General features: G+C 39.2%; 1 protein-coding gene across 1 annotated transcript in view; it reads left to right on the top strand.

Moving 5' to 3' along the window:
• Positions 1-25507, top strand: part of DLG2 (discs large MAGUK scaffold protein 2) — a 982417-nt gene that overhangs the window by 109970 nt on the left and 846940 nt on the right. Inside the window, exon 4 of the mRNA XM_039718578.1 lies at positions 11797-11939. Within this exon, the coding sequence (XP_039574512.1) occupies positions 11797-11939 (143 nt within the window). The remainder of the gene's footprint in view (positions 1-11796; positions 11940-25507) is intronic.

Raw genomic sequence — 25507 nt, 5'->3', positions numbered from 1 at the left:
ACTGGAGCACATGATTGCTCCACTGTTCTATCACATGGGAATATCTATGACCCCCAATTCCTTGGCTGTGTGTCACTTTCTTCACTAGCATTTATGCCATGCCCTTTGATTAGCATGTCCCTTTCTGCTCCCTTGGGGTTTGCTGTCAGACATTTTTAAAGATGCTGCAGTAAAACTTTATAAATTATTTATCTTGGAAAAAAATTGCTAATAAGCACAGTATTATGCTCATAACTAATTTTCTTGTGGTAAAGATGAAAACTTCATATAAAGAATGGTGAACTTGAGAACATAATTTTTTGTAAAACATTTCCTCTTTAAGGGGGCTTAGAGCCTCTCTTTGGGACACATCACAGTATTACTGCTGTAGAATAATCGCTGAAAAAAGATTTGCAAATATATTTTGTCCATGTTTACAGCAGAACAGTTGGATGCATGATCTTTAAAGGTCTCTTCCAGCTCAAACCATTCCATGATTCTGTGATTTATGAATAAATACACAAGTCTATAATGAATAGCAATCTAGATTACTGAAGTGAAAAAGATCTTGTACTGAGTCCATAAACATTAAAATTACATGCGAATGGACATAATAAGAATTGTAGAGAGATTCATGACCTTCAAGGACTTGTGTAAGAGATACAAGATTTCTTTCTTCTTCCAGTGGAGACCAGCAAATGTCTGTGAATTTACATGCAGCCTCCTATCTGTTACTAAAACCATGGGAATATCAAGTGAAGCAAATTCAGGCATGACCAAGGAAGTCTTTTGATGTTCATGGAAACCTGCAATACAAGGTTAGACCAATTAAAGCAGTGACTGTAAATGTTAAGTGTAGACAACTAAAGACACAATCATTCCAGTGAAAGGGCTCATTTACAGTATAATTTATTATAAGAGAGTAGCAATATTAAGGGTTACACCAGACATTGTGGCAAATATGTTCAAGGGTCGTAAGCCAGGGTTTATGAAGGTACAACCTGTAATAATTTAAACTTGTATTGAAACATTCATTATAAGTGTTTAACAAACATTAATTAATTAAGCTGTGTAACACCATGCTGTGAGCCTATGGGTAAGTCAAAGCATTTGTATCTCAATTTTACAGAAGGTTAAGCTGAAGTGCAGAAAGATATATTTGCCTGAGGTCACATATCAAGTCAGTGGAAAAACTGCAAATAGAATCTGCAATCTGAAGTTCTCATTTCCGTGTTTTTGCCACTTACATCACACTTTCTGCTAGTAAAATGAAAGGGAAGAAAGACAAAACTGAAGTGGTGAGACTTGGAATATAGTTAACCCAGTTTTTTATACATGTTCTTGCCTTTTTTTCACCCACAGCTTAGGTATGTATGAAGGGGGTAGGTTGGCTTTAAATTATTTTGAACTTTGGCTTCTGGGTAGGAGACCAGCCGCACCAGGAGCATGGGGTGGGGGTGGTGGAGATGGAGGTTGCAGCCTCATAGCCACATGTTTGACTTTACAAAGCACCTCATCAAAAATGAGGAATGAGTTGCCACTTAGTGACTCTCAGGTTTCCTAGGATTGTGTGTTTTGGTGTCAGAGTAAAGCTGGTTATTGAGCACAGAAGGTGATGCGTTGCTCAAAAGGCAGAGCCTTGGGTTCAGCAGATGTGTATCCTTCCACTAAAAGGAGACTGTGGGGTGTTTGCAGAGAAAAAAGGTAAGAGAGATGCAGAGGGGCAGATGTTCCTAGGTGGGACCTTAACGAAAGATTAAAGAAGGCAGGTCAAAGAATGGTGAAGAAAGGTTGTGTTTTAGTGTTTTGTTTTAGCTTGATATTTAAAGTGATGTTCAAAAGGGGTTGTGTATGAAAATGCTTTATAAGGTGGAGAAAAAGAAGAAAAAGGAGAGGAAGCAATTACTATTAATTCTTTATAGATTGCCATGGAGTTTTCCTGAAAATGCTCTTATGTTGCCTTGGGAAAATATGTCTGATTGAAATTTCACTCTGGTTTTTAGCAAATTCGAGGTCTCTGGGAGATATCTGAGGGGAATGGACTCTGCCTGGTTGCTGAGTGTCTGCAGCTCTCCCAAGGCCTGTATGTCCCATGACTCGTGGTCCAAGCACTAGGTCTTTCATTTATGCTGTCTTCTCTCAACCTATTTATGTGCAACAGCAGTGGAAAAACCTATGTAAAACTAATCTGATCTAGTATTATGGAATGATATACCTTTTTTCTGTTTCCAGTCTGATATACAGCATTTCCCTCAATACTGGGAAATTGGCTTGCAGCTGGGTCCTTTCCAAGATTCAAAAAGAAAGGTGAGGGAATCTGATGGTTTTTCTCTCTGACTCTTGCCTCGGAGATGAAAATCCACCTGCCCTTTTGATTTGGCATTTTACAGTCAGATTTTGTCAATTTTTCCTTGCTATCCCTATTTAAAGGAAAACTGTCTTGAACATTTTAGCAACAAACAAAATCACACAACAAGTAAATTATATAACTGAACGGTTTTCCAGTATTGAACTCAGTTGTTTAAGCACACATTGGAACCATTCAGTGGAAAGTCTGTTCATGACTGCTGTGACAAATCGTGGGGCTGTGGGATGTTCTGACAGGATCAGAAATGCACAGTAATAATTGTTAACTGCTGCACAAAAAATAGGAAAAATCTCTCCAGTAGTGTCTTTGAATCCAACTCCCCAAACAATGAATAAAGCCTCATTCTGAAGGTATGTTATTATTGTTGTCAAGCAGTGGAACAGGCTACCCAGGGAAGAAGTTGAATCACCATCCCTGGAGGTATTTACAAGATTTGTAGATGTGGCACTCAGGGACACGGTGTAGTGCTGGACTTGGCAGTGCTGGGTTAGCACTGTTCAATGTTTCCATGATTCTAGACTACATGCAGAGGAATACACAGTGCTAAAAAAAAATATTGAATTTTCTCTTTATGCTTGTAGGAAAAGAACTTCATACAAACCATCATTTTTCAAAGAAAACTGTCATTTTTCTGAAAGCTCTGTTCTGAAGCACAGGAAGCCTTGCCTTGACCTCTTAGTATTTCCTTAAATGTCACCTTTGAACAGTTGCTAAAATTATCTGCACTTTCTGTTGATAGAGTTTTCCATCAGAAAATATCCTGGAACAGGTTAAAGTATCTGCCTGGTTGTGTGGAGGTACAAAGCAGTCGTGTGTGCCTGTGATCCTGTTGTGACTCTCACAGATTGTGTGTGTAGATCCACAAGCCCTGGATCATGTGGTTAAAAGGAAACCTGGACATAGCTTAAGCTTCAGAAACAGAGTGAGAAGGTGTGAGTGCAGTATTTGCTAAATCTAAAGTGGCCACTTTTAACTGTTTTTCTGTGCATTATCGAACCTGTCTCATGGATTTTTGTCTTGTTGCATTGAAAACACTGTTATCAACCATACTTATAAACCATAACATATTGTCAGTGGTGAATGCTTAAATCCATAGAATCATAGAATTGTTTGGGTTGAAAGGGACCTTTAGAGGCCCTCTAGACCAGCGCCTCTACAATGATCCGGGACGTCTTTCACCAGATGATCTTGCTCAGAGACCCATCCAACCTTACCTTGAATGCTTCCAGGATGGGGCACCTACCACATGTCTGGGCAACCTGTGCCAGTCTCTCACCACCCTGTAAAAAAACTTCACCTCTCACCACTGTAAAAAATTCTTTTTTGTATCTAATCTAAACTGGTCCTCCTTCAGATTAAACCCATTCAACCATTCTTCCTTGTGCCATCACAATAGACCCTATCAAGTTGTTTATCCTCACTTTTCTTATAAGCCCCTCTCTCCTCATCCATTGTTACTCATTTGTCAGTCCTGCTTATCGTGGTGTGATACATTTTCTTTGACTCTTAGTCCAGAGTGGAGATCTTATTTATGAATAAATGTCTAGAGTGTGTAGGCAGAACTGTAGTAATACACTCAATATCATCACTGAAAAGGCTTAAATACTGAGTTTACTCTCTGATTGATTCCTTTCTAGTTTTCACTTAACATGAACATCGATCACATAGAAAGGGTTGCAGCAATTATTTTTTCTTCTCTGTGCATAGCTATCTGTGTTGAATAGTTTTTTCTCCCCGGTTATTGAACAGCTGCCTTTGAGGTGTGTATTCCTAGCTGAGATTTTTTGGAGAACTCTGGTTGTATTTTGAATATATTGTAATAAACAATAATGTTGCTAATGTACTGTAAAGCTAGAAGTACTCAAAGTAGGTTTCTATTTCATATATTCAAATAAGTATTGGACATCACTTACTAACTATTTAGTTATTTACTACAGCCTGTTTCAGAAATTTTTTTTTATAAAAGATGTAATTTTGCTCAGATATGTGCCTGCTTAGTAATGGTTCCTGCCTCCAAGAGTTTACAACTTAGATGTACAAAGGACATCGCAGAATCATTGGATAATTCACTTTGGAAGAGACCTCAAAATTATCTAGGCCAGATAAAAGGGATTTGCTGAAGCTCAGGAATCAAGACAGGTTAATAACAGAACCATATTTCTTGCTGCCTACTTCGGTACATGTTCTACCAGAGTATGCTGCTTTTAATAGATTTAGGAGCATTCATCAACTATAGGGAGTTGGCAGAAGACTGCTTCCCTGGCTTGCACTGCACTGTTTCACTGCCTGCATGGAATACAGGACTTCTTTTCTCCTGCAGCAACTCTTGCTGTTGGATTGGCATCTATGTTTCTTGTGCACCAAAGGCTTGTGCCTGAAAACCTTGCAAGCAGGGCTGCTAAATTTCATTTTGACTTGAAATATCTTTGTGTTACCTCTGCCAACTGAAAAAATAAGCCTTGAGCTTTTCCCCTGTTGTTGAATCTGACTCCACCTTTATTAGTGCAGACCCAAGGCAAATACATTGGAGCCAGGGGGTGAGATGCAGCTGAAATGGGCAAGGTGTTTTTGACTGCTGCTGCACTGAGGGATGCTAATGGGGGCAGGTTGGAACTCTCAGGGCTGTGAAGCTATGAGCCAGCTTGATAACTGGAACTCTGCCATTTCTCACGTGGGTCGGTGCCACAGGCCTGCTTTAGTTGAAAACTCACCCTGTTTCATGGTAGGTTTTAACTTCTCTGGCTTTTTATCTTCCCTCTCTTAAAATGGCAATTTTACTCAATATGGAAACATTTTGCTTGAAAAAAACCCACACAACATAATTGCATTGGGTGAAGCATGTTATTTAACCTCTCTTTGGACTGCTTCCATCAGCAGGGCCGCTAAAGCTCTTTACTGGCAGGCTGGTACAATCTATGATCAGTTCCCTGCTACTTGTGCTGCCTGAATGAGTTTTCCGTCTTGAACAACATCCTGCACAATTCGCCTTACTCCTACCTAATAATTCAGACCAGATGGCTGAAGCTGACCCAGCATAATCTACTCCCCAGGATATAAATGATGCCATTTAGACATACACTGTAATGTTCCCTTAGTTAAAAAAAAGATTTACAGCAGGAGCCTGCAACAACTGAATTTATTTTGATCTGCAGTGTTCTGCTAGACAGTAGTCATTTGTGCTGGGTTACACAACATTAAAAGGTACATATCAGACACTATCCTACACAGACACATAGACAAAAAGACTGTCCCAAATTTCCCAGAAAGGGAACAGCTTGTGTTTGCGTGTTGCCTTAGACCCCCATTCCACCTTGTCCCTGAATGCCCTGGATAAACAGATGGGACTTATACCGCAGAGCAAGTCAGGGCACTGGCACGATATGGGAAGAATGAATTCTATGGCTATGGACCTCTAGAAAGAGGAGAAAAACACAACCCCAAGCAAACCCTTTCTTTTTATTCTACGGAATATTTGCTCCAGTTCCCAGTTTGGTTCTATAGAAATATGATACACACAGAGCTCATTCCTTGGAAAATGGGATTCTACGTTGTTAATGCTATTACAGTTAATTGCAAAATTGTGCAGCTGTCTGCAGAAACAACAGACAACTTATGCAGATACTAGAATTTTGATGCCATTGCTGAATCCTGTCAAGACATAAAGTGAAGGGGGTTGGTAGCAAGATGTATGTAAGTAAATGTTACTGCATTGCTAAGCACAGATGAAGGTAACAGCTTTTGGAATAGCTGTCAGCAGAGTGGAGGTCAAAACATGCTGTAGGGGTAGGTGTCTGCAAATTCAGTGGATTTTGGATAAGGTTTGATGCATAGAATAGTTTGCACTGCTCTTTTACAAGTGGCCACATGTACTGTGAAGTCACTGGGGAAGCAGCATTTGCTGACACATGCAGTACAACTTCAGGCTAAGCGATGTACAAGATTATCCTTTTAAGCTTAATTGTTTTTCTTGTATAAAATATAGATGGTATCAGAAAGCCTGGCATTGTCTTGTTTGTTACTGGAATACAGACTTTCCTCTTCTTCCCCTTCCTTTTTTAAATGCAAAAGAGGTGCAAGAGATTTTTATCTCCACTTCTACTCTAGTTTTCTTCTCTGTGTTCTGAATCCTGAGTTTGGTATCTTGCAAATCTATCCAAGGACAGGTTGGATGGGGCTTACGGAACTTGGTGTAGGGAAAGGTGTCCTTGCCCATGGTAGGGGCGTTGGAACTGGATGATCTTTAAGATCCCTCCCAACCTACATAACTCTACCCTCACTGCATAGCTGCATTGTAAACCTGCACAAGCTCAAGCTGAGCCATTTTGCACTTGTTATGATCTTGTTATGCTTATAAAGGAGATGCTTCTTCCCAAATTAAGGTGCAAATGAGACCATATGCTGAAGTCAATAGTACAGATTTAATTTAACATTAAATGTGAGGTAGAGAGAGAGAAATAGGAAAGAAGGAGGGGGAAGAGAAAGAAAGGGAGAGATTAAAATAAAGATGTCACTACCCAATGGATCCCATGGCATTCCACTAGTCCTTCTTCAGCCAGGTGCTGGAGGGTCTCCGAGTCATTCTTCTGTGGTATCATCTTTATGCTGTCCAAGTTCTGGATATCCACAGGGTGTAAGTGCCATTGCCATAACCTGGGATAGCATGTGTGTGAGCAGTTTTTCCTTTCTCACAGTTTGCCATGGTGGGATTTCTTTGTCCAGATGCTAACCAAACCTTCAACTCTGTTAGGCCTGGAACGAGCTCCTTCCTACTGTGCCATCTGTGCTTATCTCATGTTTTGTTGTGGTGGCTTATTTTATAGCAAGTTCCTTCTGTGACCTTGACAGTGTTTTGAGGCAGGCTACTGCATTCTGTAAGTCCTTACAGCACTTTGTTTCCTTGGAAAACTAATCTTTGGATGTTCTCACTCCCTAACCCTTTGCATGGGTTTGGTACATGGGAAGTGCAGCTCCAGGACAGAGACTGGGATAATCCCAGTTGCTTGGTGCACTGGGATGTGTGGGCCTTGATGGCTACATTTCTGAATGTCCATGAAAGTACTGGGATGCATTTGGGACCTGGAAGTGCTTCTCTGTGTGGGTGGCAATCACACAGATGCCAAAGCTATCTTGTGTACTTCATCCAGCCTTGGGGCTACCCGATGAATGTGCTGATTCACACAGCTGAAGACACCAAGGGCACCAAGATGCATAACTTGGAGCAAATGCTGATCACCTTCTCCTTCTGACCTTACATCACACTAGTGAGTATCTTGAATAAAGGAGAAGGCTTCTCAGAGTGAGAAATTCTTGCCTTGTTCCCAGCACACTGAGGAATCGTTCTCAATTTTCTCGTGCAGCTGTACCTGCCCTTCCCGGCAAAGAGGGCTTTTAAAAATGGAATTGTGTTGTCTCGAATCCACTGGTGATTCTGAAGCCACTGTAAATGGGTTATTGATTACAAAGGGCTGAAAGCATCTGGTGTGCTCATGTGTGAGCCTCTGCATTTTGACCCTGCTGGTTTGCTTCTCTTTGAGGCAATGGGCAATTTTCTCAGCCAACACTATATGGTTCTTAATGTTTGTTTTGCTTTGAAATGAAAGGAAATATGAAAGTGCATGTTGTTATTATTCTCTTCCTTTAATCTTTGCTCAGAAGTTAGTCCTCTCAGACCTTTAATCATCTGTCTTTGTCTAAATTCCCCTCAATTTAATTCTATCTTTCTGGTGCTCAACTGCTTACAGATGAATGAGGAATTGTATTGCTTTATCTCATTTTTTCCCTCATTAGAATGCTGGTGAAAGCCCGTGGTCACAAAAGACAGACAGTAGTTTAGGCATTTTTTGGCCTTTTTGTATTATTTAACCCCTTTGCTATCAGAGCTCAGTAGTGGATATCACAAATGGATGTTGTCATGCATATAAATTGGAAGAGAAATTGTACTGGAATAATGGTTGCAGTCTGCAGCACCAACTACAAAGTCAGAAAATGGCAGAGTTTGGGCAGCTATGTCTGATCATACATTTTTGACTTTTTTTTGTAGCTGCTGTCTGAAAGGTCATTCTTTTGTGTGAGTAAGACATTGTGTCTTCTCCAGTACTTATTCTTTTTCTAAACTATTTTTGTTTAAATTTTCTTTTTAAAAAAGTGAGGTTGGAGTGAGCACAAATCTGAGCATTAATATTTTTTTAAGCAGTAGTAAAAAAACCCAAGGCTTCAAACTGAGAAGTGTCTCCAGCTTTAGTAACAGACAGCATTTTCTGACCTATCTATAAAGGTCAGACCCTGCTCACTCCTGCACTGTAAGGAAGGAGAAGTGGGGACTCTTAGAGCTTTCCTGCAGAGAACAAATGCAGTCAGCCAAGATATGCTTGTCCATGGGCAATTGCAAAATGCTACTGCTATGTACTCTACCATGCTGATGTACAGAAAATTTGTTTTCCTCTTCCCCAGTGATGGAGTTATCAAACATAAAATAAGTCACAGTATCTTTAGAATTACTTTGTACTAGAATATATATATATATATATACATATATATATATATACACACACACACACACACACATATAAAATTTATTGTCTGCAATTTATCTTTATATAGCAAAACTGTTGAAATATTTTAGCTAGGCTAAAGGGAGAGCAAGCTGAATTTATTAAATAAAGTAAGTAATCTCTTAAGAGGTAAATGAACAAATTCTGTTAGACAGAAAATCCAGTGAGATTCACTGACACTTTCAACCAATATGAATTAATCGCTTAACAAAATGTTCAGAGCAGTAAAGGGATTCAAAATGAAGATGTGTTTTGTGCTCACAGAGTTCCTCAATAGTATTATTTTCATTTCTACATGAAATCGGAACTTGTTTTCATGGTATAGAATATGGTACCAGGAAATGCAAGGTACAGGTTTAATTTGTGTAAGAAATACCCCATCCCCAGAAGTGTTCAAGGGCCGGTTGGATGGGGCTTGATGCAACCTGGTCTAGTGGAAGGTTTCACTGTCCATGACAGGGGAAGTAGAACTAGATGGTCTTTAAGGTCCATTCTAACCAAAGATATGATACGATTTCTGTTTTCTATTATTAGATTTTAGACTTTTTGTTGAATTACTTTCCTGTAAACCCCCACTAGGAGACAGACTGTATTTTGCTCATTTTACATAACAATTACCATGCCCCCATGACTCCTTTTTATGACTGTGGTTCCAATCTTGGTTCTACAGCTGCTCACTCCCATTCTATCCTCAGTAGTATTCAACACTTTTCCCCTCCTAGTATGATTGCGCCTCTCGTGTAGTGGAGATTACTTGATAGAGCAGGTTTTACTCTGAACAAATTACAAAACCTATTTTTTGCAAACCTTGTCTGACTGCAAGTTTCTGGCTGCCCTTGTTCCACAGAAATGGCAATTTCAGCTTATGGAATTACAAAGCAGCCAACTAAGTGAATCCTCTGTGCTTTCTTCTGTGACCGCATAAGTACTGAAGTACTTTTCTCTGTGCACCAGTGATCATTATTCCAGCAAAAGCAACCTGTGCCCTCCTCAGAATAGATAAGGACCTTTACAAAGAGACTGAGGTTTTAATATTTATTTTGCACATGTGCATACACATGCAAATGTGGCTCATACATCATTTTTAATGAAAACACTAGGGCAAGATAGGCTTTAAAGTTAGGGCGAAAGCACCGTTCTACTGTTCCTTGACTGAATACTGTCAACCCAATTAATGCCCTGATAACATCAGTGATGCCAGCTGAATGCCATTGCCAGAGGGCAATTTCTAGCTTATTTCTGCAAAGTATTTATCTAGAGATAATTACATATTAGCCTGATATATTTTACTTGCTGTTGCAATACAAATTGACCTGGCATTGAACCATATATTACAACTGTTTCAATTGTACTAGGAGCATTCAAACCAACGGTGAAAAGTTCCCTGTATTGAGAATGGAGAAACTTTGTTTCTCATTGCAACTATCCTGTAGCTTTTTGTTTTAAAAAGAGGTTTCAATTTTAATGTGGAATTAGATGTTTGTAGTAATATGAAAGACAAATTCTTACAAATATATGTATGAAATAAAAGTTAGTATGGCAAGGTGGGGATCAGCCTCTTTTCCCAAGTAACCAGCAACAGGACAAAGATAAATGGCCTCAAGTTGTGCCAGGACAGTTTCAGGTTGGATATGGGGAAAAATTTCTTCACTGGAAGGGTTCAAGCATCGGAACAGGCTGCCCAGGAAAGTGATGCAGTCACCATCCCTGGAGGTGTTAAAAAAATGAGATGTGGCACTACCCGATATAGTTTAGTGGGCATGGTGGCATTTAGTTAAGGTTGGACTTTTTTGTCTTTGAGGCATTTTCAAACCTTCAATGATTCTGTGATTTTTTTTTTCCCATTGTACATGACAAATAGAATACATAATAAGTTGTAAAGTTGTAAAAGGAGTTAGAAGAAAAGTTCAACTTTAGCTGTAACTAAAGAGAGGGAAGAGAGACTTCTGATACCTGGCCAGAGACTGAACATGAGGACAAGCACAAACCCTAAAGAAAGTTTTTCCTCTGAGGTCTCAGGGAGATCCAGGTAGATCCAATCTATCTTTCTTATCCAGGAGAAAGTCCATGGTTATTAAAGCAAATAATGTGAAGTTTATTTTTTCTTTGATAAGTTAATTATCTCCACTAGACAATTTGACACCTTTTGTGTGTGACTATCTGACTGCAAACTTCTTGCCCAAGGAAGGGAACACATTTTTCCTTTCCTTAGGTCATTATGTGCACAGATTTCAATAAAACTGTTTTCTCTGTTGGACCTTTTATATCTGATCATATCCCATGGAAATAAATATGATAGAAACATCTGAGCAGGATATTTTAAGACCTAGCTTGTTGCTTATTCTTGGTTGAAACCAAACATTACCCAGCCACTTCTGAATGGTAATAGACTGAAGTGGTGAGTCCACAAAGTCTTCAACCTGTGCACCTCACTTGAAAAAATGCAAAATGCACCTGCAGATAGGGCTGAGAGTGATTCAGGTGCCTTGGATGGGTGTCAACAAGTTTCTCTTAAGGTATTATACATGTGCGAATTTCTAGGTTACTGGTTAAAGCAATTTGTGACTTCTCCCTGTAAAAGGGTCTGTTCTGCTTATGAGTGCCTGTAGCATGAATGTGCCTGAATCTCTTCTTATAATGTTATTTCTTTACATTTTTATATTGTTTTTTTCTAAACACCTCTTTAAAATGAGAATATGACTCAAGAATCTCATAGAAATTTTAGAAAAAATTGTCTAAAATTTTTTCTACACTTTCGTATATTGGTGCTTTCTACTAAAAATGTAGTACATGTTTATCATTGTGATGCTAATGTGTAAGTATGTATCAAAGGAAAACACCAGGGTGTCAAAGCCAATATGGAAATAATGTTTTTTACTTGTTCCTTTTTATAAACAGATATTCAAGAGTTTTATGAAGTGACGCTGCTAAATTCCCAGAAAAGCTATGAGCAAAAAATAGAAGAAGCAAATCAAGTTGCAGAAAAATGGGAGATGACAACATCTGCTACAGACCATGAAAATCTGCAGAAAAAGCAGGAGGTAATTTAACACATTAAGAATTAAAATATATGTAATGAGTGAGACGTCTCAAACCTGACAAAAGCCACGCAGTGGTGTATAAGATTGAAAGGAGTTATTAAGGCATTAGATTAGGGTGGAGGATGTATATACAAATAGTGTTATCCCTCTGACCTTGATTATGTTGCAAACTTCTTTGTCCTTTCAATTGCAATCTGTCAAAGGGAACATAGAAAGCTTCTGTTTTCTCATCTTTGGTGTACTTTATCTGATACTTTGTGTCTGTGATTACCCCCCCCCCAAAAGAGAATATATCTTTTCTACCAGCTGATGACTGCTGAGGTTATTAATATTCCAGTAATTATATCCTGCATAAAAAACTAAATATGAGTTTTCACGTTTCTGCAACTGACATTGGGCTGAACTTTTCCACAGTCCATGTTCACAGAGATCAACCAAGAGAGTCTCTGCATGAGGAACAGATACATAGAAGAAGATTACACAACTTTGCTTTTCTCCTGTAGCCAGTGCAAGCATTCAAAAACTTTCTTTGTCACCCCCTGCTCTAATCTGCTTTTGTCAGTCTCCAGATTATTATTAACTATATTAGCAATCTAAACTACTTGCCTCCACCCACATTTGTGCTTCAAAGATGAAAACAAACCCCACAGAAGCAAGCAATGCATTGCTCTGTTCTTAAACAGTGAAACAGAAATAGGGTGGGCATGGACTGCAAATTGCAAATCTCCAGACCAGAATCAAAGATGAGGGAAATTATAAATATTTTCATTGGTATCATGGTAAGTAAGGCACTTCAAGTTTTAAAAGTTGTTGGCAAGAAGTTTCCCATAGGCATGATTATTTTAAAGAGCTTTCCTCCTTTTTAATGTAAAAATCAAACAGAAATTGTAGTTCTACATGACATTTTAGATGTGATTATTTAAAAGATAAATCAGAATTGCAGGTGGCTAGAACAAAACTCTCAGAAGAAATGAAGAAATTTATTGTAAAAATTAATTAGCAAAAGAAGCTTGCAGAATTAATGAGAACAAGCATTCTGGTTTTGAGTGAAATCAGAACAAATGACTCTTAACACTAATGTAGGATACATCCCATGAATGATTTAACATTTGAGTCACAGTTTGAAGGCACAGACAGTTAATATCTGTCTTTTTAAAATTTTTTAAAGCACAAATCTTTAGGCTTTAAAATTGTGAAAGTGTATTCCTGTTATCTCTTGTATCTGATGAAGACAGTGGACAGACTCTCTTTTTATTCCAACCTCATCAAAATATATGACCCCCAACCCCATCTACCTTAAACTCATTGCTATCTGAGAGGTGTGCTGTTGGTCCTGTACAGGGGAATTTGAACTTTAAATTCTATGCTGAGTATAATAGATACAGGGCCAACTCCAAATGTTTCTCATTTTATGAAAAAAAAAATTCTGATTTAAAGGAAAACGATAGAAAACTATAGCATAGAAACTGGAACAGCCTTTCCAAGGCAGGGTGCTGACAGTCAGGGTCCAGGGTGCCATTTTCAAATGTGCTTTCTCGCCATAAATTTCATCTGGGTAATGGGAGAACAAAATGTTTAGTCCCTTAAAAATGCATATATATTTTAAGGGTCCAATGCAGGCAAAAGAGACTGGAAGTGTAGCTTTTGGTTTTTTTCCTTATGACAGCCCAGCATACTATCAGCAGTTCTGAGTCAGAACTGATTAGTGCAAGTTGGATGTACAAACTGCTGTACAAATCCAAGATAGCCCTTTGATTTCTATGAAAAATTACCATATGAAAATGTAACCAAATCTAATGTATCACATAAATTCTTATTCATGGTCCCTCTCATGGGACATTGTTGTTTTGTACTTCCTTTTCCATCTTTAATTATATGTCCCAAATTTGGAAAGAAAAGGCCTCCCTTCTTTTGTAGAATGATAGACTTATGGAATGGCTTTTGTTGGAAGGAACCCTAAAGATGATCTAATCCCATGGGTAGGGACACCCTCCATTAGAGCAGGTTGCTTAGAGCCCCATCCAACTTCATTTTGATCCCTAGTTGCCCCAGGGATGGGACAACCACAACTTCTCTGGGCAACCTGTGCCTGTGCCTCTGCCATCTCACAGTAAAGAATTTCTTCCTTATTATCTAATCTAAACATCCCATCTTTCACTTTAAAGCCATTCCCGTGTCTTATCACTACATGTCCTTGTAAAAAGTCTCTCTCCAGCTTTCTTGTAGGCTCCTTTCAGGTACTGGAAGGCTGCAGTTAGGTCACTCCCAAACCTTCTGTTCTCCACACTGAACAATCCCAATTCTCTTAGCTTCCTCATAGGAGAGGGACTTCATCCCTCTGAGGATCTTTGGAACCTCCTCTGGATGTGCTCTAGCAGGTCAATGTCCTTGCTCTGCTGAGAACCCCAGAGCTGGATGCAGGACTCTAAGCCCAAGGATAATCAGTCAGTCCAGAGGCCATCCTCCTTTCATTCCTTCCACTAAAAACTTTCCTTGACTGTCTGTATGCAATTTTTTCTATATAAATTGGTCCTTTTTATGTCTTAATTTTTGATAATTTATAATTGTGGCTTTCCTTTTGGAAAGCAGCTTTTACTGTCCAGGACAGTTGTCCTGTGAACCCTGCTTTGTATTTATGTACTTGCTTTTCTCAAAGTGTAGATTTTTAGATAAGAGAAAAGGTGTTTGGTTGTTTGTAATACTGTACAGATTTTCCACCTTACATCTGTGATTACCATAGTGGTTTTTAGTAAACTGTTGCTAGATTTCACAGGGCTGGATCTTCATCTCTTTAAATAGATGTGAAAGGATCATGACCCACCCTATAATCTCCTATAATTCTCAGAGAGTGCCTGAGAAGAGAGGTGTCGCCCAGACTGAGAGACTGTAATTTTGAATGGCTTTTGTAAAAGCAAGTGAAAAGGCAGTGGAATATAAGAGCTCATGGTATGTGTCAGAACCAGTCGCATCCAAATTTTTTCTGTGCATGCTTCCACATAGGATCCCATGACTACAGACAGTGGAATTAACAAAAGTGTTGGGGTTTTAGTGGTAGTACTGTTTTATTTTTTGAGTTTTTTTTTGTTTTGGTTTGTTTTGTTTTTTACTTGCATGCTTCTAGCTAAATTCTGTGCTATTTTGGTTTTAATCCTGAAGAATACCCTAGTGCACATGAAATTGATAAATGTTTAGGTATGGCCTATGTATTTAAACACCACATCCTTGCTTTTCACTTCGTCATTAACAGCTTTGTTGGCTGTCTGAGTAAACAGTGACTTCAATGTTTGCAGATGAAAAATGCAGTATTTCTTATCACATTATTATTGCATTTCGCCCTCTATAGAGACTAAATATATGTGTCAATGTATCTGGCAGAGCTGTAAATATCATAGACCAAAATAATTCAAGTGGGTGGGTGTTAGTGAAAAGGAAGAAAGAAGGACCCATATGAATGTGATTTTTGTGTGAGTTTATCCATGTTGCTTTCCCTCCTGTAAATGCGGCTTGGCAAAATCAGCTTAAGTTGGTTGATTGTTTCAGAATCAATGAAACAGTTTTTGGGCCATGTTCAGATTCACTAGAAATGTTTATCACGTTCTATTTGCAAAAGCTTTTTTTGTTTCATATATTCAGATAGAGAGCAGGGAATGTGACATATTGGGCACTAAATGAAAATCCAACATGTTCATTATGATGTAGAAACTCTAGAATATAACTCTTGAGAAGACCTAAAATACCCCCGTTGTCCATTCTCTTGCCCTGGGGCAGATCAACTGCCTTTGAGCTGCTCCTGACATGTTTACCGAGTCTATTCTATAAAATCTCCCACAGTGGAGAGTCAACTATTTCTGCAGGTAGCTTATTTCCTCACTGATGGAAGGTTGTTCCTGATGGCAAACTGGAGTTTCTCTGAGGACAATTAGAACCCATTAGATTTTGTTCAAATAGCAGTAGACGTGGATAGTGTTTTATTCAGTCCTGTTCCAGAAAGCACTTAAACACGTCTCGGAATCATGCAGCATTGCAGAATGGTTTGGGTTAGAAGGGACCTTAAAGATCTTCTAGTGCCAGCTGCCTCTGCCATGGGCAGGGACATCTTCCAGTCGACCAGGTTTCTAAAGTCACCTCCAAATTGGCCTTGAACATTCTCAAGGATGTGGCAACCACAGCTTTTCTGGGCTCCAGTATCTCACCATCCTCATCATGAAGAACTTCCTTGTAATAGTCCATCTAAACCTAATATCTCTCAATGTAAAGCCATCACCCCTTGTCCTGTGACTACATGTTCTTGTAAATAGTCCCTCTTTGAATTTCTTGTAGCCTTCTTTAGGTACTAAAAGTCCTCAATGAGGTCTCTCTGGAGCCCTTCTCTTCTCCAGGCTGTACAATCCCAACTCTCTCAACCTGTTGTCATAGGAGAAGTGCTCCAGCCCTCTGATCATCTTCTTGGCCTCTTCTGAACCTGCTCCAACAGATCCACTTCTTTCTCATGACAGGGATCACAGAGCTCAATGCTTTACATAGCAACAAATGCTAGGTCATAATGAGAAATCTTGTCTTTTGGGATAGCAAATATTTAGTTCTCTTATACTCTTCTCAACGGAGCTATACTTAGAGGTATGAAATATTTTAGTTTCCAAAACAGAAATCCTTGAGGCACTGTGAAAGGCAATTAGTGTTGACAGCACAGGCACCATATCTCCAACTATATTAAAAAATAAAAATCTGGAGACTACTTTGCAAGATTTATGTATTAATGAAAATACTAACTCAGGATTTGGGAGCAGCAGGTTTTAGTTTCTTACTGTTCTGTGTACTTCCTGAAGGACTGTATGTGAAGTCTGAAAAGAGAACTTAAGAACTAAGTCATGAAAGTGAACTGGGAGTTACAGTGTCTGAGGTATCTCACCATATGGAGATGTGACTTACGGACCATATCTGTGGGACACTGCATGGGCAGAAACAGTTGTTCAGGATTAAACTCCACAAAACACAGAGTATACCTCTAAACTAACAAGTAATGAATTCCAAATATGGGACAAGGTGTCATTCCCTTAATATCTGCCTCATCAAGGTGTTGATACCTTATCCAGATTAAGGTTTAGAATCACAATCTCTATTCTGTAAATAAGGGGATGTCTCTCATAACATGCATAAAGGTGCTGCTGATACATTTTTCCTTATGAAGAAGCTGTTTGGTAAGGATGTATTCTGAGGATGTGGAAATCCCTGTACAGCTCCCTTCTTGACCAGAGAGGAGCTGATTGTACTTCTCACCCATAACAGAGCTCTAAGAATTGTGCTGGCAGATATTACTTAGCTTTTTCTTGCTGGGATGTTGCCCATTTCTGTGGAATGATTAAATATTTATTGGGACAGAGTACTGACATGTGGCTTTGTAACTTAGAGTTTATAGCTACTACTGATCTGACAAGTATTAGAGTCTAGGCTGTTTTGTCTTCATTTGCATACCTAAGGGCGGAACCCTCCCTCCCCAGCAAGTGCACAAACACCAGTGTTGAAAAGTCATAAATGCAAAGCCCTTCTCCCTGTTTTCTCTTTATTCTTTTCCACCTCCCCATTGTCACCATACTTATATTTAAATGTGGAAGGGGGAGGATTTAACAGAAGAAATTAAGAACTTCACTTCAAATGCCCACTATGTCCCAGGAAGCCATATGTTCATTCCTCTCAAACTGCATTTAGGGGTGTGGGATGTTGCATTCAGTGGCAGGGTTGGTGACACATAGTGGGGAGGAAGTGTAGCTGGAGCTCACCTAAGTGAGCAGGTAGTGAAGGTATGCCAGAAACAAGGAGTTTGTGGATGCTGACAGTGCTTAGACATTGGGCTGATTGGTATGGTCCAGATGAGCTCATTTTGGGACAAACAAATGCCAGGTACCTACTTAGAGAACTGTGTAGATGTGACACTGCAAAGATAATGTGCCTCCAGAGTTTCTGAGGATCTCGAATGCTTTCAAGCTGAGTCATTGCAAGTTGCATTAATAAAGCATCTGCATTGGCTTAAACCAAGCAATAGTTATCTGTCCATGTAGCCTGGTACTCGGCTTCCTGTGGGGGCCAGGAGCAGATGCTCAGGAAAGAGTCAAAAAAGACCAAGCCTTATATTGGGTGCTTTAGCTGTTTTGCAAGTCTAATCTGAATTTGTTTTAACTAGAAGTACAGAAGGTGTTCAGTGCTGGGAAATTCAGCCTTACCTTTTTTCGTAAACATTCAGTGTGGTATTCACCGCAGCTGACTGGGGATGTGCCCAATCTGCTGCTGGAAATCATGAAGACAGGATTTGTTTGTAATTTCACCTCTGCCAAAGAGCCTCATTGCTTCTTTGTACCAAGGTTTGTAAGACTAGCATTCACAGCTTGAAAGCATTTTCTTGAAATTATGGCTCTTAAATTGTCCCTGTTGGAAAAAGAAGACTTATTTCTTTTCACTCCTCGAAAATGTGAGAGAGGGATTGAGCTGAAAGTGGTTTAAATTCAGGTCTTCCACTGCTTCAAGAAGTGCCCTCTCCTTTCCCAGTTCTAGGTAAGTCTGGGGAAAGGTATTCTCCATCTCTGCTGTCTGTGCAGCAGTATTAGTGTGTTCCTGCAGTTTTAGAGTGGGTATGCAGGTCTGAACCCAGCTTCTCAGCTTAGCAAATGGTCACTGGCCTGGGAAAAAGCTTTGTTCCTTAGCAGGACTCTCTGCATTGCAATAAGCAGTCAGTAGCTAAAGGATGTCTCTCACTCAAGCATTGTGTAGATAGTGAAACCCTGAGGCGTTTAGAAAATACAGTAATGGAGAACAAAAAAATCACCTAGATGGAGGAATCCATCTGGTGAAACAAAAATGGAGTTGCTCTTTAGTATGACAATAGAAACACTGCTTGAAGCTGAATACCTAGATGGAGGAATCCATCTGGTGAAACAAAAATGGAGTTGCTCTTTAGTAGAAACACTGCTTGAAGCTGAAGGCTTGTGCTCAGCTCCATACACTCATTAAAATACATAAATTTACCCTTGTTTTAACCTCTGTAGTCTTTAATTTGGTCTTCAGTGTTGCTTATTTCTGGTCAGCAGTGTTTTGACCTTTATCTAGATAGAAAGATGAGATGAAGGCAAAGAGCACTCTGCTGTTGCACGTACATATAAATCTGGCAACTGAAGGTCTACCTGTTCCTGTGTCATTGCTGAAAAGACTATTTACTTATAGGACATATGGCGCAGATACTTCTGCACCATATGTCCTATAAGTAAATAGTCTTTATCTTCTATCTAATAATCTTCTATCTAATGATCTTCTATCATTATTGATTGATAATAATTTGTAGTTGCTGTGCAAATTTGGTCATCACACCCTGATCTCATATGCACAAAATTCATTCACACAGTGTGGGATCATTGCTTTGACATGGTCCCCAAAAATTCCAGTTCATCATTTAATTCCTGTTGTTTCATGCATTTCTTATGTTTAGAGGCTTGTTTTGCAAATATATTTAATTGCATCATGCAAAATGAATTTTCTTAGATCTGTTTGCTTCAGGAATGCCTGCTGTCCTTGTATCCAGCCATTATAAACACTGTAATTACTTCTCTGTCCTCTAAGTGCTGGCTTGTTAAACGTTCCAGTAGTAAAACCCTTACTTTAAAATCTTCTGCCTGAAGCAATTAACAAACCATTAATCTGTTTCACACTAACAGCTTGTCTAAAAAACATGGAACTGCAGCCCCTTCTATGTGTGCCTATGAAAATTCAGTCCCTTCTCTGGAATTCTGTTTGTTTTCTTTGTTTGCGACTGGGTACAGCTTAATTTGTATGGCTTGATTTACTCCCAGGAGCCACATTTGATTCTGTTTAAGTGATTATACTTAATATGCAAGAGTCATTAGGTATGATCAACCATAATGTTTCATTAGAAGGGTTCAAAACATTGAGTTTTATGCATCTGTTTCTTCACTAGATTTAGCACTATAGTATACATTTATCTGATCAAATGCAATTTGTGTCTGTGGGTTGATTTTGTGCCAGAGCCAATTCCCAAGTAATTCTATTTGGCACTAAGTAAGTTCTCCTTCAAGACAGCAGCAGTCTTTTTAAGGGATACAGTATAAGTGACATCTTGGTGTGTGTTTTGCCAGTCATTTTCCTTTTGCACCCAAGGATGTGTAACAACCCTTACTACATAATTATTGAACAACAATGCTGAATCTTAGCTCCATGTTTGCTAGGTTTATTATTATTATTTTAACATACACTAGCTTTGTAATTTAATTTTTTTAATGCACTGTGAAATTTTTCTTTACTTGAAGAGATTATTTTATACACTTTCCTTTTCTTCTCAGCTGAGTTGACTAATGTTTAGAAATGGGTAACTGCAAAGTCACTGCATTATTAAAACCCTTATTTATTACTAGCTGCAGCTAAATGCCTTGCCCATACTGGGTATCCATGCTGGGTCTCTATTTATAAATTTGTTATTTGTTCTGTAGCTTGTCAATAACTTGAGTGCCAGAGCGTCTGTTAAATGTCATTTTAGAGTTGTTTCTGAATGCATTTTAATATGGCCAGGCCAATGTTTCCATTTTAAACCAAGTTGTATCTATGCAGAACAGTGTCATCCTGTGGACAGAAAGGCTCTTGTGATGATGAGAGTAGGGCAACATACATATCATGCCACTCTCTAAACAATTTCTCTCCCATGGACAAGGTTGGAATTAGACATCATTCTGCTTTTGCCATCTCCTTGTGTTAGACATGGGCCTAGACATAGACATAGTTAGACATGCTCATGACAAAATGCCTTTTCCTTTGTTTCCTCTCACGTTTTCTCAGTGCAGGGGAAAGGGACCTGCGGTTCCTGATTAATGGCAAGCTGAAGGTGAGTCAGCAGTTCCCTGGCAGTCAGGAGGGCCAAGCGTGCCCCGGGGGACATCAGGCACAGCATGGCCAGCAGGGCAAGGGAGGGGATTGTCCTGCTCTGCTCTGAGGCAGCCTCACCTCGAGTGCAGTTTTGGGCACCACAAGATAAGAAAGCTATAAAGCTATTAGAGAGTGACCAAAGGAGGGCCGTGAGGATGTTGAGGGGTCCTGAGCGGAAGCCATATGAGGAGTGGCTGAGGGCGCCTGGTCTGTTCAGCCTGGAAAAGAGGAGACTGAGAGGAGACCTCATTGCAGTCTGAAACTTCCTCAAAGGAGCAGCACTGACACCTTGTCTCTGGTGACCAGCAATAACACCCAAGAGAATGGCCTAAAGTTGTGTATGGGGAGGTTTACATTGGATATCAGTAAAAGGTTCTTCACCCAGAGGGTGGCTGGGCACTGGAACAGGCTCCCCAGGGAAGTGGTCACTTCCCAGGCACCAAACCTGTCAGAGTTGAAGAAATGTTTGGGCAACACCTTTAAGGAACATGGTGTGACTCTTGGGGCTGTCTTGTGCAGGGCCAGGAGTTGGATTCGATGACTGCTGTGGGTCCCTTCCAACTGAAGATATTCTATGATTTATGATTTTATGATTCTATGATTTTAGTTTAACTTTGCGATTTTGTTGGTGTGCCCTGCATGAGGGTTTAGAGGACTCACTGGTTTCATATGTCCTTTTTGACAGGGAGATGTGATTGTTTAGTTTAATAATTATTTTCTACTGACATTGGTGGGATGGATCTTGATATTAAATTAAACCAGATCAGCATTGATGAAAGAGTCATATCCTCCACAGCAGGTTTATTTGGGTTTATTTTTTTTTTCACATTTATATAATATGCCTATCAAACAACCTCCAGGCAGTTTTTTGATCTGTGATTTGTTATTACATCTGCAAAGGATTGGGAGTAGGCCAGAACAGCTGCGAGGGACCAGAAACAATAATTTTCCCCAATGAAAATCTGCCTGAGTATCAACCAGCATACAGAATGAGCCAAACTTTTAATTAAGCAGCAAGTCTCTATTATGATAAGCATTGAGGTCAGACTATTGTATAAATTCCACTTCTGTGTATCAAGGTCAAAAATGATAGATCTAGTTTGAAAATATCACTTAACAACTCTTGCAATTTTAACATTTTTTTTTCTAAAATAATTTTCCTAAACCATGATATGTTTCAACAAGGGAATACCAGATTAGTCTGAAAAAATTATGAACATAAAAATACCAGAATGTCCCAAGAGGCTTCTTCTACAAGCTAGCAGTTCCTCTGAACAGTTAGTGATATAATTCATTGTTTCTAATAAGACTGAGAAGTTTTAGCTACCTGCAAAAACAAGTACATCAGCTCCTAAAGTATACTTCTTTGTCCTATAAAGCTGTAAGAGTTCTATAAAATTGATATTCAGGGACAAATGTACTCGAGTTAAGATTCATTCTAAAAATATTTCAGAACAATTTGTCTCACTTTCACATTTATTAACTCTGATTCTTCACCAATCTGAGCAACTAAGCAAGAAAATTCACTGCCCTCCATGTGCAAAGGACACAGGTCTCCATAGGGAGGTTTAAGAGTCCATTATATATTTCTGCAGTCTACCAATAGTTCTTTATTAAAATGTTACTTAAATAGTTACCAAGAATAAAGAATGATATCACCCCAAGACTTCTGGATCACATAAAAGTCACCCTGGGAGTGATTTCTTGGATAGATGAATGTATGTTTGCTCAGTAAGATAAATATATATGAAAGAGAAAATATCCAGCCTCTTTTGTTTAGTTTTTTTATAATCTGGAACAGATACTTTCAGGTTTTAGCAAATCGTAAATACAATCCCCAGAGTAACAACCTGGTAAATTAAAGAGAAGCTGTCAACTTGAAAATATAATTTATCTCCACAGTTTTGGTGGGTTTTTTTGGTACAATTACAAATACTAGACAAGTACTGAAACATGGGACATTACGCGTTTTCAGCTTGTACATTTTACATGCTTGCTTGTCCTTGATCCTCACTGGTACCACTTCAGTCTGTCACAGGTTATTGTGAAAGCTGCCCCTGGTTTAGAGATGAGACAGTTTACTGCTTGTTTGCCGTTATAATATTTAGCTGGGTTGTGAATTGAGCACTTGTCTAGACCTTTATGTACTATGAAGAAGTAAATTTCACTCTGTCACTCTCCTCCTTGAAAAGAGTCTTTAGGAATATGTTTCTTTTTCCTATGTAATCTTGATCCATTTACCTATTCAAATGGACTGCATTTTCACAGAGATCACTTTCTGAGCTAATTTCTTTAACCATATTTGCCTTGCTGTTGGAAGCCTCTGTTAATTTCCACCCTTCCACCATCAATTACCACTTTGTCTTATTCCTAACATCTGTCATCTCTCTGCATGTCTGCTCCTGTGCCTCGCTAGCTCTTGACTTTCACATCTGCTTCTTCAGCTCTTCATGACATATTCAGTGAGGAACTTTCCTGGTATTGCCACCCCCAGAGCACAGAAGCTTTTCAGAGACAGCAATGCAACTCTCTCATTTAATCTACAAAACTGTGTTTTGTCCCGAAAGAAGAGGTGGTTGCAGTCGTAGCAAGCATTCCTGCTACAATATTCTCATCCTCTTGATCAATATTGTCCCACTCTTTGCTCTTGCTTCTCCAGTTTCTCTTGTCTTGAACTGAAATGGACAGTGTGATAGCGCAGAACCCTCATATATTAACCCAAAATAGATCTTGTGCTGGGTATTAGCTAATGTCTCTGCATGGTGCCTGTTCCCCCCACCACCAACCCAGAAAACTAGGTTGACAGATGAGTTCTGAAATCAATTTTTTAATATAGTTCAAATATCTCATGTCTAAAATACGTCACCTTAGCTGGATCTCACACTTCCATCACCATGCACAGACTTACACAATACCAGTGGGGAAAAATTATTGAAGCTGCAAATGGATCTCTGTGCTTTTGAGGGGATTCAGCATTCTGGCTGCACCTCAGCTGATGCGTCTGGTTTCTTGTGCTTTTCTGACATGAGGGCAGCCTTGTTGCTCAACAGTCGTGGCCCTTTTTCTGAAAGGACAAACCAAAATGATGACATTTTCCCAGGTCCTCCAATTCTTTCCAGAAGTGTAGAGCCTACCTGGTTTTCAGAAATGCTTTGCCCTGTCACTGTGCATATATATATATATATATATATATACACATACACACGCATATATACATATATATATATATATGTTTATATTTTAGCTCAGCACTTCTGAGTAGTCATGGTGTCTCTTTCTGAGAACCGAGAAGTCAAACAGCTCTTGCGCAAGCTGGAAAAAAATTGAATTAGCAGTAACAGACATAGTGGATTTGAAGTCCATTTTTTCAGAAGGCAGCTTTTGAAACTCTGGTATAAACAAAACAACGGTAACTTTAAAATTATTATTGTTTTAAAGAACCACTAAAACAAGTTAATCTGTGTGAATTTGTTAATTACCACAAGAAGGAGTGAACAGATCCCTTGAAAGATTTCAGGTCAGTCATTACACCAAGCTGGTGTCATCTCTCTCACATTTTTTGGTGTTGTGCCAGCTTGTAGAAAAGCAGAGGTAACAAAGCTGACAACTTTGTGTCTTCCTGAGCAGTAGGAAGATTCATGACAGACATATGTCTTTACTTATGTAATCAGAATTCTTTTTTTGAGATATCTTGTACTTTTTTGGACAGAAAATGCTCACGGCACACCCAGCAGTATCTTTGCAAGGTCAGCACCAAGCCTGTAATTAGATGTTTCAGTATTCAGGATGCTGAATATATTATTGCCTGAAAGAGCCCATCATCTGCAGTCATAGGTGTATTTATTATTGTGGCTTCTTAATTCAGTATCAATTTATTTATTGGATTCCTTGGTTTTTTCTCCATCTAGGGAATGTGCCTGATATTCAGATATCTCTGCTCTCACAGTGGACAATGCTGTTACTTTTGAGGTTTAGAATCATCATATATTACTCTTTGATTGCAATTTGTGATCATTTTACGCTTGGACAAGGACCAAACCCCTCCTTATATTTGTGCTCTGTTCTATGGATAGTCATCACACAGAGGGGAGGACTGATCTGGCATCCTTGCTCAATGCTGAACAGAAAGGAGTGCTCAAGTTGTAATGATCTTGGAAAACCAGTCTTTGTGCCTGGTTTCACAGGGCTTTATTGCAGCTCAGCAAAAAGAAAATGAGGACTTGGGTTGCCTTTGTGAAGTGGCATCAGGATGCTGGTCACAGATATTCAAAACAATATTCTTAGCTAACTGTAGCTAAGAAAACAGATGTGGGGATGTTTCCAAACCATGAAATTACTTTGCTGATTACAGGTATTTTTCTCAATAGTAGAAACTACATTTTTGCCCACAGCTTTTAAAAGTGCAATATTAGTAACTACCTTCTTTTTGGGGCCACCTCTAGTGACCCCTGTTTGACTAAGTACTGCACAGATGCGTGTGCAGAAGGTGATCTTGCCTAGCTTCAGCTTTGTTTATAAGCTAGTGAAATGTGGTATTAACCTGGTGATGGTAATAATGCAATGGGTTGTCAAGATGGGGGTTGCTGTTGTGGTTTAACCTGTCAGGTAGCTCAATATCAGACAGCCCCTTCCTCATTCACCCCTTCTCA

The sequence above is a fragment of the Passer montanus genome, unplaced genomic scaffold (assembly GCF_014805655.1).
Source record: "Passer montanus isolate IOZ18808 unplaced genomic scaffold, ASM1480565v1 scaffold4, whole genome shotgun sequence".
Taxonomy (NCBI): domain Eukaryota; kingdom Metazoa; phylum Chordata; class Aves; order Passeriformes; family Passeridae; genus Passer; species Passer montanus.
The sequence above is the reverse complement of the archived record's forward strand: the minus strand, read 5'-3'. Positions and strand labels throughout refer to the sequence as shown.